At 41.0% G+C, this 14,602-nt stretch overlaps 1 protein-coding gene across 4 annotated transcripts in view; it reads right to left on the bottom strand.

The window, feature by feature from the left end:
- Positions 1–14,602, bottom strand: part of bach2b (BTB and CNC homology 1, basic leucine zipper transcription factor 2b) — a 348,705-nt gene that overhangs the window by 238,492 nt on the left and 95,611 nt on the right. For 2 of the 4 annotated variants that reach the window (XM_072251652.1, XM_072251656.1), the window contains exon 2: positions 11,953–11,999. The exons of the other annotated variants lie outside the window; for them this stretch is intronic. In XM_072251652.1, the coding sequence (XP_072107753.1) occupies positions 11,953–11,976 (24 nt within the window). In that variant the 5' untranslated portion in view covers positions 11,977–11,999. The remainder of the gene's footprint in view (positions 1–11,952; positions 12,000–14,602) is intronic. 4 annotated transcript variants of the gene reach the window in all.

Raw genomic sequence — 14,602 nt, forward strand, 5'->3', positions numbered from 1 at the left:
GCCTCCCACAGTTGCCTGGAGTACATCTCGTCTGGTCCTGGTGAGTTATCCAACTTGATGCTTTCCAAAAGCTCCAGCACATCCTCTTTCTTAACATCTACGTGCTCAAGCTTTTCAGTCTGCTGTAAGTCATCCTTACAATTGCCAAGATTTTTTTCCGTAGTGTATACTGAAGCAAAGTACTCATTGAGTACCTCTGCTATCTCCTCCAGTTCCATGCACACTTGTTTTAGACTCCCCTACCCCGAGAGAAGACTGTAATCACTCACCTTATCTACGAAGGGTGATTGATAAGTTTGTGGCCTAAGGTAGAAGGAGATGAGTTATATCACTCTCGCAATGTGCACGTGCAGTTCAACTTTTTGGGTGCAAATGCAGAAAGTTTGAAGTTAATAACTCATCTCCTTCTACCTTAGGCCACAAACTTATCAATCACCCCTACTATGGACCACTTCTGGAGGTCCAAGACCCCGACTTCTACAAAGGAGGGATCCGTATGCTCCACGACTGCTGGACTAAGTGTGTAAATGTAGGAATCCACGGACCCTTACCATTAACTTGGTAACCCCTACTCTATAAGGTCGCCCCTCAGCCTCATATGATCCAAGTTCAAATGTTCCAGCTATTGTACTCTCTGTATAATTCAAACCCTCCAATTCCAGTTACATCATTGTGGATTTTTCTGCATTCTTTCAAGTTGGATCTATTTAATTCTATTTATTTATCTATTTATTCTTTTTAAAATATCATCACTGTTGACTATCACTTTAAAAGCCAATAGATCAGTCTCATACTCTCATCTCCTTCTCTGAATTTTAAGGGTACAACCTCCTTGAAAACTCATCAGTGTCTTTCCCAAACTGGTTTCAATCAATCTGATTACAGTTTCACAATTTGCAAGCTACACAAAATACAGTATAGAAAAACTTGCTTCAGAATGATTGAAAAGTTTGCAAAGCAAAACTTGAAACTTGCATATGATAAGCTTTTATTAGGTGAGAGGTATATGTGAAATTGGGAGAGGTCAGTGTGACAGTGGGGAAGGGTAGTTTGACAGTGGGTATGCAGAGGTCAGTAGACAACGAGAATGGACAATGTGATAGTGGGAATGCAGAGGTCAGTGTGACAGTGGGGAGGGATAGTTTGACAGTAGGAGCGCAGAGGTCAGTAGACAATGAGAGTGGACAGCGTGATGGTGGGAATGCAGAAGTCAGTGTGACAGTAGGAGTGGACAGGTCAGTCCCATAAACAGTAGGTGGAGGTTATAATATAGCAGATGACTAGACAGGCTAATAGTGACTCACGATCCACTGTTAGTTAAATTATTGATATATGCACGTGTGTACAAGTCATTATACCATATAACCTGCCCACAAGGACTATTTTTCTGTCCTTCAAATATTTCCTAACATAGATTCTACTGCAATTTCTACAATAGTTTTATTTTAATCAAATTGAATAAGTGCATGCATAACCACTGGAGACTCAGCATGGTTGTTCCCGCAGAACCTGTTTCGATATTTGTCATTCTAATGACTTTGATATATATTTACATTTAGTCTTGGGAAAATGATACACTCATTTCTTATCTTTAGTGGTTGTTGCAATATTTAAATATCTAAACAATTATTATCAAAACCACATGGAGTTAAGTAATACATGACATCTGGTTTTAGGATTTAGCAGGTCAAGAAAGCTATCATCTGACATAGTTTATGCACACACTTTAAAATGCTCTGAACCTAATTTTGTTCTTTAACTACACTTTTATTATTATTGTATCAAGTTCCCATTTTCCATAAAGTAAAATATCATCCAGCTCTATATATTACATATATGTTGTCGTACAGATATCTCTCCTTGCACCCCCTTCAAGACTTCAAGTCACATTTGTTAAACAGATGACTTGCCTATTCATAGTATGTTTTTAAACAATGCCGTTTATCATAATTTCCTGGCTTATTCTACTGACCACTTTCCTGCCAGTTCTATAGTATCTTCTGCTCTGTGCTAGGAGCAAATTCTGATTTACAACCTTAACAAAATACTTGTATAAAAACTATCAGACACACGTTAAAAAAAACTCCTAATTGTCAAGCAAAGCAGTTTTGAATTTTAAATATTTTTATTTTAGAGTATATTTATTAAACTAAGGATTCTTTTGAAGAATGCCAAATTTCTTCAAGAGTATAATAAGCAGAGGTGCAAATAAAGAACAACTGAAACACAACTCAAATAAGGAAAAAAAAAGAAATCTATCTCTGCACAGAATCTGCTCTCTCAGAAAATACTTGATTCAGAAGCTAATTTATAAATATTTCCAAATAAACCGTCAAGCTATTTCGTTAAACATGAGAAAGTCTGCTGGTGCAGGAAATCCAGAGCAACACACACAAAATGTTAGAGGAACTCAGCAGGTCAGGCAGCATCTATGGAAAAACAGTTGAAATTTTGTGCTGAGAGACACTTCTACTGGACTAAGGAAGGGAGAAGATGACAAAATAAAAAGGCAGGGGGCTGGGAAGGAGTCTAGGTGGAAGGTGATAGGTAAAGCCAGGTGAGTGGGAAAGGTCAAGGGCTGGAGATGAAAGAATCTAATAGGAGAGGAGAGTGGACAAATGAAGAAACAGAAGGTGGAAGGGTCCCGGGGAAGAAAGAGGCAGCTGAGAAGAGATAAAAGGTCAGATTGCGGAAGAGATGAAAGGAAGGCTATTTTGTTGCTATAACCATTAAGTCAACGTCAGGAAAAGTAGATGAACTTCAGTTCCAAAACAAAATTGACCATAAAAATCACTCCAAGTGAAAGGATCAATGATTTCTATGGACAACAAACTTCATACCAAGTAGGAAGCTAGCCACATCTGAAGAAATACTATGTATTTATATTACAAAATGAAGTTTTCTTTATATTACTATATTTTAATCACTTTTTTAGCCAAAGCTATCAAAGCAACAAACTAACTTTCAATGACTGAATTTCAATTTCAACTGAGCAAGGAACAAGTTAAGCTATCAACGGGCAGCAAATACAAAATATTTATGGTGCATTTTTCAAGCCACTCTGTCTTTGACAGAGTACATGGCGTTTAACTGCAACGAAGGTACTGTCAAGACCATAAAGAATGATACCATTAAGAAAGTCTTTGACTACTAGTACCTCAGGTCAAGAATGATGAGTTCGGAGAAGGACATAAAGATACGGAAGGCGCTGGCGTGGAGGGCTATGAACGAAATGAAAGAAATCGGGAAGTCGAACCTGACCAGAGGGCTTAAAAAGAGGATCTTCACAGCAGTCATAGAGTCCATTCTCACGTACGGATGTGAGACGTGGACACTCACCAAGACTATGCGAAAGTCTCTAGATGGTTGCTATACATGAATGCTCCGGATGGCTCTTGACGTGAGCTGGCAACAGCACATGACGAACGTCGAACTCTATGACGACCTACAGATGCTCACCACTAAAATCGAGGCCAGAAGACTGCAACTAGCGGGGCACTGTCTATGCCACCCCGAGCTACCTGTCAGCCTAGTAATCATATGGGAGCCCAAGCATGGGAGGATGAACCCTGGGCGCCCTCCCACACGCTCCTAGAAGACAGCGGCATGGCTAATGTGGATGAACTGAACACACTGATGAAGGAGAGGGAGGACAGTCCGTCATCGTGCCCGACGCTGACCCCCTAGGCCTGAGTCGACATACTAGTAGTAGTTTCAAGCCACACTATCCCAGACACTAAATTAAAATATTCTTTTCAGATTTCCTGACAAATTAATTACACTATACATTGACAAAAGGCATGAGTCAATGTAAACTCTACCTGTTTCAAAACACATTACAGTCCAAACTTTGCTGGATTTTAGTGTTGAATGGCAGCAACAAAGGGCAACATGCAAACTGAGGGAACACTGAAACTTAATGACTCCACACAGAAAGTTGTGGCTGAACTTGCAATGGCCCAAAAAGATATCAACTTCCTCATCGATGGTAAGAAGCAGCCTGCTCACAACACCAAGAAGACACAACGGGAGATTGCCACAAGTAGTGAACAGCAGGATTGCAGATAACTGCTCTTGGCTTCAATGTCTCAAGCTATCTAACAAACTTGATGCCCAAACCCTTCATGACTCTATTTCTGTGATCCCAGTTCCCGTGCTCCCAAACTTACCTGAATCACTGAAAAAAAAATTAATACCATGTAACAACTAAAAAAAAAGTGAATTAAAAATGAGTTGTATAAAAGCATACAGACATGGTCAAGAGGTTTAGTTTGTTCAGTCCAAACATCAGAATGGGGAAGAATTGTGGCTTTGATTATGGAATTATTGTCAGTGCCAGATGGAGAGGTTTGAGCACCTCAAAAGCTGTTGATCTCCTGTCATTTTCACACACAAGTCACTGTCCAAAGAAGCAGTGGTGGCTATCACAGTAAATATATTTAAGACAAGGTTGGATAGATTTTTGCATAGTAGGGGAATTAAAGGTTATGGGGAAAAGGCAGGTAGGTGGAGATGAGTCCATGGCCAGATCAGCCATAATCTTACTGAATGGCGGAGCAGGCTTGACGGGCCAGATGGCCTATTCCTGCTCCTATTTCTAATGTTCTTATGTTCTAGGGTTTACAGAGAATGGTTCAAAAATTTTTAAATCCAGTGAGTGGGTGTTCTGTGGGTGAAAATGCCCTGTTAATGAGAGAGGACAGAGGAGAATAGTCAGTCTGGTTCAAGCTGACAGGAAGGCAACAGTAACTCAAATAACTACGTGTTACAACAATGGTGTGCAGAAGAGCATCTCTGAACGCACAACACAGCGAACCTTGAAGTGGGTGTGATACAGCAGCAGAAAACCACGAACATAGACTCAGTTTATACACATACTTTATTAGGTAAAGGAGATACCAGAAGGTACAATGGAATGCATAGTAATTTCTATTATGAATTGCACTGTACCACTAAAGCAAAATAAGTAATTTCACGATATATGTCAGTGATAATAAACCTGATCTTTAGGACAGAAAATGTTGAAAATGCTTTGCACATCAGGCAGCAACTATTGAAAGAGAAACTGAGGTTATGTTTCAGGTCAATGACTACCATTCATTTACAATTCTATTGAACAATGCCTTCTAATAAATTTTTTTCTAATTGGTCAATAATACAGGAAAAAATACAATGCATGTCATTACCCGATACTTAAAAAGAACCAAGAGGGAAAAAGCTAAATGAGAAGATTTTTAGTAGTGAGCACATAAAAGGCTACAACTTGGAAACGTGAAAACTTTGCAACAAACACAAAATGATAGAGGAACTCAGCAGGCCAGGCAGCATCTATGGAAAAGAGTATAGTCGACATCTAGGGCCGAGACCCTTCAGCAGCACTGGAGGTTTTTCCAGTAATGCTGAAGGGTCCAGGCCCAAAACTTCAACTCTACTCTTTTCTGGTTGTTGCTGCCAGGCCTGCTAAGTTCCTCCAGCATTTTGCAACTGTTGCTTTGATTTCCAGCAATTACAGATGTTCCCTTGTTCACGAACGTGAAAACTTTGGTATTTTTCATTCAGTGCAGGATCATGTTACTGGGTTTATTTAACGCAGCACAGTAGCGTAGTGCTTAGCACAACTCTTCACAATGCCAGCAACCTGGGCTCAAATCCCCCCAATGCCTGTAAAGAGTCTGCACGTTCTCCCCGTGACCGCATGGATTTCCTCTAGTTGCTTCAGATTCCTCCTACAGTCCAAAGATATACCAGTTGGCAAGTTAATTAGTCATTGTCAACTGTCATGTGTTTTGTCTAGGGTTAAATTAGGGGATGCTGGGCAGCACGGCTCGAAGGGATGGAATAGCCTTTTCTGCGCTACATCCAAAAAATAAATTAAATAAGTAAATTATTCCAAAGTGTCCTGGCTGTCTACTGGTATGGAGCCAACAGATTCCAATAGAGTAATGTTAGATTTTATATGAGTTTTGAAGTGTAGAGCAACTGAAAGTTTGATGGCAAACAAAAACTGATTAGGGAGAGTACCTTCTGCAGAACGTTTAAAAGAATTCTTTTGGAAAAAAAAGGCCAATTACAGTGAGTGTTTTCCTCTCTGGAATATCTGTGCTTCTTTAAATAATCTTGAGGTCACTGTATAGTCATATTTGTAAGCCAAGAGTCAACTAGTTTCAGAAACAGTGTCTGGAAAATATCTGCATAGTAGGTAGCAAGCTGGGAACAGCAGCTCAGTGTAAAGGAGAATGGGGAGAAAAGAGGGAAAATTAATTTTGCCTTAATATCAACAGATTCTTAAAACAGTGATAGGATATACGGTCAACTCTGCCTCTATCTTAACCTTTAGACATTTACTTAAAAGGAACTCACATAAAAGTTGCTGGTGAACGCAGCAGGCCAGGCAGCATCTCTAGGAAGAGGTGCAGTCGACGTTTCAGGCCGAGACCCTTCGTCAGGATTAACTGAAGGAAGAGTGAGTAAGGGATTTGAAAGTTGGAGGGGGAGGGGGAGATCCAAAATGATAGGAGAAGACAGGAGGGGGAGGGATGGAGCCAAGAGCTAGACAGGTGATAGGCAAAAGGGATACAAGAGGATCATGGGACAGGAGGTCCGGGAAGAAAGACAAGTGGGGGGGGACCCAGAGGATGGGCAAGGAGTTATTCAGAGGGACAGAGGGAGAAAAAGGAGAGTGAGGGAAAGAATGTGTGTATAAAAATAAGTAACAGATGGGGTACGAGGGGGAGGTGGGGCATTAGCGGAAGTTAGAGAAGTCGATGTTCATGCCATCAGGTTGGGGGCTACCCAGACGGAATATAAGGTGTTGTTCCTCCAACCTGAGTGTGGCTTCATCTTTACAGTAGAGGAGGCCGTGGATAGACATGTCAGAATGGGAATGGGATGTGGAATTAAAATGTGTGGCCACTGGGAGATAAAAGGTACTTCTTTGTTCCTTAAAGGAATATTTTCATACATACACATCTGCTAATTTGCTAACAAGTTATAATCATTTATCCAGACAGAGAAGAATGAACAAAATTGCACTTTCATCCATTCCCACACTCTACTCTCACAGCTTTACAAATTCTTTTTATTTAAATATTTAAACAACTTTCATTCAATCTCTGCAAAATCCTAGAGTTCCCTGTGGTTAAAAATAATCATACTGGTGCAAACAAATCACCGTGTTCTCCAAGCCATGGCAACTTTTTGGAAAGCAAGGACTTATTATTTATGTTCCATTGGGTAAGATGCAAACAAATTCAATTCCTCAAGTACAGATAACAATAAACAAACTCGGATGCCAACAATGACCTAACTAGTATGTCAACCAACAGAAAATAAAATTTGACAGGTTGTAAGTAAATGAAAAGCAGCAATGTAAGGTCACAATCCTAACTAAACTTAGATGGCAGCAATTAAGAGTACAAATAATTTTAAAATATGTATTTATAAAACTTATTCCAGTATATCCAAATTTGCACATTACTAAATTCATCCTTAATTACTTCCATGTGTCATTTTATTTATTTTAGATTGCCAAAGACTGTTTTGTACATGGGATCATTGATTTCTTTAGATCGTCTCAGAGCCTTTTCAGGCTGTAGTGAGGGCATGCAGACTGTGCTGGCCAGAAGTCAGGGACAAGCACTTCTGAGACAGAGCTGAGAAAACCGGCGGTTATGTAAGACTCACTATCTGAGAGCTTCAAAACTGTTTCAGCAGAACTTCAGAACACACTAATAAGGCAATATTTTTCATTCCAACTCCAAATAACCAGAATCATTTGATGTCAATTATTACTGCAGTTTGGTAATGAGGGTGCCACAGAGAACAGTCTTGGGGCTCATTAACCATGTTCAGGAACAGCAAAAAAAAAGTTTCACTCCCTCAGTCCGGCTGGCATAAAGGATTGGTTACTAATATAGATGTAATATTGCACCTGACTCTGCCACTCAAAGTCCCTCATAATTTGTTTTCAGATGTCATAGAGTCACAGTCATGAAAAAGGTCCTTCAGCCCAACAAGTCTGTGACAATCATGGAGTATAAGACCATAAGACCATAAGATATAGGAGCAGAAGTAGGCCATTTGGCCCATCGAGTCTGTTCCACCAGTCAATCATGGGCTGATCCAATTCTTCCAGTCATCCCCACTCCCCTGCCTTCTCCCCATACCCTTTGATGCCCTGGCTAATCAAGAACCTATCTATTTCTGCCTTAAATGCAGCCAATGACTTGGCCTCCACAGCCACTCGTGGCAACAAATTCCACAGATTTACCACCCTCTGACTAAAGTAATTTCTCCGCATCTCTGTTTTAAATGGACATTCTTCAATATTGAAGTCGTGCCCTCTTGTCCTAGACTCCCCTACCATGAGAAATAACTTTGCCATACCTAATCTGTTCAGGCCTTTTAACATTCTGAGTGTTTCTATGAGATCCCCCCTCATTCTCCTGAACTCCAAGGAATACAGCCCAAGAGCTGTCAGACGTTCCTCATACGGTAACCCTTTCATTGGAGTATCATTCACACCTAATTCTAGAACTAAGACCAAACCCCCACATATCTTAAGATCACCACAGAATGTTACATCCCACATCGAGCTATTCAAAAATGTATAGCCAGATGGTATTCTTAAATATTTCAAAAAGCAAAAAGCTCATGGTTCCCAGATCAAAATGATGCAAAAATTATCAAGGCCAACCAATCCTGGCCACAATGACATAAGCAATGTAGATGTTTTAAAGTACATTCTTAATTTGGCTCCATGCCTGATTAGTTCCTCCAAAGAGCCATGATACACAACTACTCCTCCTTCAAGGTTAAGAACTTAGCACTAGAAACTGGAACATGGATTAAATCCTTCCAAACATTTCAAGACAATCATTGAGTTCTACAGCATGGAAAATGGCCCTTTTTGACATAACTCTTTCATGCTGAACAGGATGTCTATTCAATCTCGTACCATGTGCCTGTATTTGGTCCAAAATCTTTTCTATCCATCAGAATCATTTTATTGCCAGTATGTGAAACATACCAGAATTGATTGTGGTTCGATGCCAAGCATGACACACAGTACAATACCAGAACAGACAACACAATAAGAGCTGGTGGATCAGCAGTAATTTTTTCAGCTCTTTTCATCCCTCTGGTGATGACAGGTGTTTTAATGCCAGTAGCTATGCAACCTAAGTACTTACCCAAATGCAGACATCCCACCCTGCAAAAACTCATTTCAGGGAGGTAGCACCATCAATTTGCAGGAGACTTCCGGGAGAGGTGGGATGTCTGCAATAGAGTAGCTCTTTAGCAGCTGGCCAGCTAGTTTAAATAACGTTAGCTATGCTAATGAACGAATGGCACCTGTTAAGCTCACCTCAACATGTCTTTTACAGTCTAACCCACCATGGGCAATAGAAAAGTCACTGTTGCAAACAGTGCAGCGAGCAACACTGTCATTATTTTGACCCCTATTAGGCAGGGGTACACTTTAGTGTAGTCTGGAGTGACGTACATTTTATATTTTTTGGAACACTCTGCCATGGCACGCTCTCGCTCGCTCTCTCGTGGTCGCTCTCGCGCTCTCTCTTGCTTTTCTCTCGCTCGCTCTCAAAAAAATTGATTTCCGTGATATTGTATATAATTTGCGGGCATCAGGGAGCCACTATTAATATGTGGGAGACTCCCGGAAGTTCTGGGAGAGGTGCGATGTCTGCAAATGTATTTTTTTTTATATTTCAAAATATATTTTATTCAAAAATAAAATTATATACAATAAACCATTCAATAACTTTCCATCTTTTACATACGTTTCCATTATAGTCAGTACATATCTGTACTTATGGCCACCCACGTGGCACTCCAGTTGTTCACCTTACCACATCATTGTTGAGGGGTATACTCCCCACCACCCGACCCCTCCCACTCCCGCGGGTGGAGAAACCTATACCGTGGCCCTTCCCCACCGGGCCCTTGCGGTGGCTGCACCAAGCTTCAGTGCGTCCCTCAGCACGTACTCCTGCAGCTGAGAATGTGCCAGTCGGCAGCATTCTCTCACGGACATCTCCATGTGCTGGCAGATCATCAAGTTTCGGGCCGACCAAAGAGCGTCTTTCACCAAGTTGATGATCTGCCAGCAGCACCGGATGTTGGTCTCCGTGTGCATCCCCGGAAACAGCCCGTAGATCAGAGAGCCTTCTGTTACGCAGCTGCTGGGGATGAAACATGACACTAGCCCGTCCATCCTCCTCCACACCTTCTCTGCGAACTCACAGTGTGCAAAGAGGTGGGTCACAGACTCCTCCTCACTGCAGTCCTCCCGTGGGCAGTGGGGTGCAGAGACGACGTTCCGGGCGTACAGGAAGGATCTGACTGGGAGGGCCCCTCTCACCGCCAGCCAGGTGAGGTCCTGGTGCCTGTTGGTGAGATCTGACGATGAGGCATTTTGCCAGATGAACTGGACGGTCTGCTCAGGGAACCACCCCACTGTGTCCATCACGTCCTTCTCCTGCAGTGCCTGCAGGACATTACGTGCCGACCACTGCCTGATGGCCCTGTGGTCAAAGGCGTTCTCCTGGAAGAACTTTTCTACGTAGGACAGGTAATGTATTTTAAACTACTGCAATTGCACCTACTTTTTCTCTTCCACTTTTTGGTAACTTCATTGCACATATAGGATGAAAATGGAACAACATTATGGTTGTTGAAAGAAATAACCATAATGACTCTCTAATCTGAAAGAGTCCTGTAGATCCATACTAATTCCAACATTCCAGTAAACTTTTGACTCTGTTTTCATTTGCTGAATAACATTGATTTCTTTTACATATCCCTTCCTGGCAACCACTATCACACTGGGATAGAAAAGGAATTTACAACTTTAAGACCACAAGCCTTGTTGGTTGGTCTGTGCTCAATAGAAAAGGTGAGAAATGTAAACTCACAATGGGGTATCTGACTTCTACAAAATTCCATCAACGAACTATCTGATCCAGCATAGCTCCCAAAGATGTTAGCCGGATTCTGCTGCCCAATTCACTTTAAAAATTCTACTTATTATTACACAGAAACATGCCCTATTCTCATTGCTATCATCAGGAAGGAGGTACAGAGCCTGAAGGCACACTCTCAACTATTCAAAATTCATTCTGAAACAAAATTCATTTTAATTTTTGAGATTGTGATATCCTTTACACTTGCTTGAAACCAGGGTCAACTCAAGCTTTCAAAAAAGAATTGAATTATTACTTGAAGAAAAAGAAAACTGTAAGGTTATGGGTAAAAAAAAAACAGAATGGAACAAACTATACCGCTTTAAGGAAAAGCTGGTTTGGGCTTCCAGGATTAAATGGCTTCAGACTGATGGTAATGATTACATTCTATCCATCTGTTCTTTAAAATCTCTCCACTGTACCCAAAGTGAATCAATGCAACCATTGGACTTGGATTTGATCACCACCAGGTTCAAGACCAGTTATTATTCTATGACCACCAGGCTCCTGAACCTGCGCAACAACCACTGGGTCACAGTCTTGGACTTGATCACCACCAGCTTCAGGAAGGGTTAATACTCTACCACCACTAGGTTCTTGAACCAGTGTGGACAACTTCATTCACTTCAACTTAGTTTCTGCCTACTTATATATATTTGCATAGCCTGTCTTGTTTTTCACATTAGTTGTTTGTCAGTATTTAGTTCTGTAAGGTTTTTATTGATTCTATCATATTCCCTAGTTTTCCTGTGAATGCCTGCAAGAAAATGAATCTCAAGATAGTGTATGGTGAGATATACATACTGTGATGAATTTGTTTTGAACTTTTGACCAAATTGTTTAAATCTGAATTTGTACAGTACTGCAGTATAAATAGAACACATTATAAATCACATGTACAAGAGTTCCCTTTAATCAACTACATTCACTTCAGGGTAACGCTTCAATAATGACGTCACAGGTCACATACCATTCTGTGAACATCATGCGACATACTTTTCAGCTGCCAGTAGCGATCTGAAAAAAACAGCAAGAATTACAAAGCGCATTTTCTCTGTCAGTAAGGGTTCAACACTGCAGCTGAGTAACCAGCTTGGGAAATGCCCTTGTCAACTTTCCAATCCCCTTTGTGGTGAAACAACTTGAACTTCATTCAGTACACTACCAGAGATTGAGAACTCATTGTCTGGGATACAGAGGATCAAATTTGTTGATCGGTCCTTGGCAGCCCATAACGAAACTCCAATTTGCTGAGCAATATCATAAGCATCAACAGGACGACCTGGGGCTAATACAATGACACAGCAGGCTGATATAGTGAGGCATTCAGCTATGGTAGGTCAGAACACAAGCCTCTATTTCCCCTTAATTCCCAAACCATCATATGTTTTCATTAGCAGGATACAGTAGAGTGAGAGGAAAGGAGAAAAAGTCATGAATGACAACATTGCTCTCAACTCACATCCTTTCTGTATAACCATCAGCATCTGGTTAAGAACACAATTGGCAGACAGATGACTGTCTGCTGCAATCAGCTGGCTGCTCCAACTACATGGATGCCTTAAAGACAGCAAGACGCAACACAACAGGCAGAGTTTTGTGTAGTTATTTTTTCTCTGCTCCATGTATAATATTTATATATTGAGTGCAACATATGTTTTGTGTGTCTCTGAATTACACAGCTTTTGCAGGGTGCTTAACTCTGACCTACTAGCACATTTATTTATTTAGTGATACAGCACAAAACAGGCCCTTCCAGCCCACTGAACCGCACTGCCCTGCAAACCACTTATTTAATGCTAGCCTAATCACAGGACAATTTGCAATGTCAGGTAACCGACTAACTGATACGCCTTCGGACTGTGGGAGGAAACCAAAGAAATCGCACATGCTGACGGGAACCAACTTCTTATAGACAGCATTAGAAATGATCTCCAAACTCCAACATCCCAAGTTGTAATAATGTTACGCTAATCACTATGCTACCCTGGTACTCACTACCAAAAAAAATCCATATTTGTATTCAGAACAGAGTGGTTGTGGAGAAAGATGTTGTTAATCCTACGTACAAGGTCAGGAATCAAAAGGACGACCACAGTGGGATTAATGTTCTGAACTGTCTATATTTCAATGCAAGGAGTATTGCAGGAAAGACAGATGAGGGCATGGACTTGCATCTGGAATTATGACATTGCAGGCATTAGTAAGACTTGATTGCAGGATGGGCAAGATTGGCTTCCGTTGTTTTAGATGTCACAGAGGAAGGTTGTTATTACTAGTCCGGGAAAATGTCATGGCAGTGCTCAGTCAGGACAGACTAGAGAGTTCATTTACTGAAGCTTTATGAGTAGAACTGACAAATAAGAAACGTATGGTCACATTAATGAGATAACATTGCAGACCACCCAACAGTCCATGGGACTTAATTTGTAGAGCAATTACAGTCTGTTGCAAGAAACATAAGTTTGTGATAGAAGGTAATTTTAACTTTCCACATATTGAGTGGAACCCCCATACTATTAAAGGGCTGGATGGGAAAGAACGTGTCAAATGTATTCAGGAAAATTTCCTCATCAGCACATAGAAGTCCCAACTGGAGAGTGCAATACTAGCTATCCTATTAGGAAATGAGATGGGCAGGTGACAGAAGTTTGTGTAGGAGAATACTTCACTCCTAGTGAGCATAATGCCATTAGTTTCAATGTAATTTGGAAAAGGATAGGACTAGTCCTCAGGTTGAAATTCTAAACGGGAGAAAGGTCAAGTTTGATGGTATCAAAAAGGATCTGTCAAGACCGGATTGGGGCAGGTTGTTTTCTGGCAAAGTTGTGCATAGTAAATGGGAAGACTTCAAAGGTGAAATTTTGAGAATACAGAGTTTGTATGTTCCGGTCAGAATAAAAGGCAAGGATAACAAGGTTTAGGGATATTGACGCCCTGGTTAAGAAAAAGAAAAAAATGCATTATAGGCAGGCAAGAACAAATGGGGTACTTGAGGAGGATAAGAAATGCAAGAAAACAGTTAAGGAGGAAACCAGGAGGGCTAAAAGAAGGTATGAGATTGTTCAAACAAAAAAAAGGTGAAGGAGAATCCAAAGGGCTTCTACCGATATATTAAGAGCAAAAGGATAGCAAGGTCCTCTGGAAGATCAGAGTGGTAATCTATGCATGGAACCAAAAGAGATCAGGGAGATCATAACATAGAAATATAGAAACCCTACAGCACAATACAGGCCCTTCAGCGCACAATGCTGTGCCGAACATGTACTTACTTTAGAAATTACCTAAGGTTACCCATAGCCCTCCATTTTTCTAAGCTCCATGTACCTATCCAGGAGTCTCTTAAAAGACCCTATTGTATTGGCCTCTACCACTGTTGCCGGCAGCCCATACCGCATACTCACCACTCTCTGTGTAAAAAACTTACCACTGACATCCCTTCTGCAACTACTTCCAAGCACCTTAAAACTGAGCCCTCTCATGTTAGCCATTTCAGCCCTGGGAAAATGCTCTATCCACATGATTAATGCCTCTCATCATCTTATACATCTCCTTCAGGTCACCTCATCCTTGGTCGCTCCAAGGAGAAAAGACCAAGTTCACTCAACCTATTCACATAA

This window comes from Mobula birostris, chromosome 2, assembly GCF_030028105.1.
Source record: "Mobula birostris isolate sMobBir1 chromosome 2, sMobBir1.hap1, whole genome shotgun sequence".
Lineage (NCBI taxonomy): Eukaryota > Metazoa > Chordata > Chondrichthyes > Myliobatiformes > Myliobatidae > Mobula > Mobula birostris.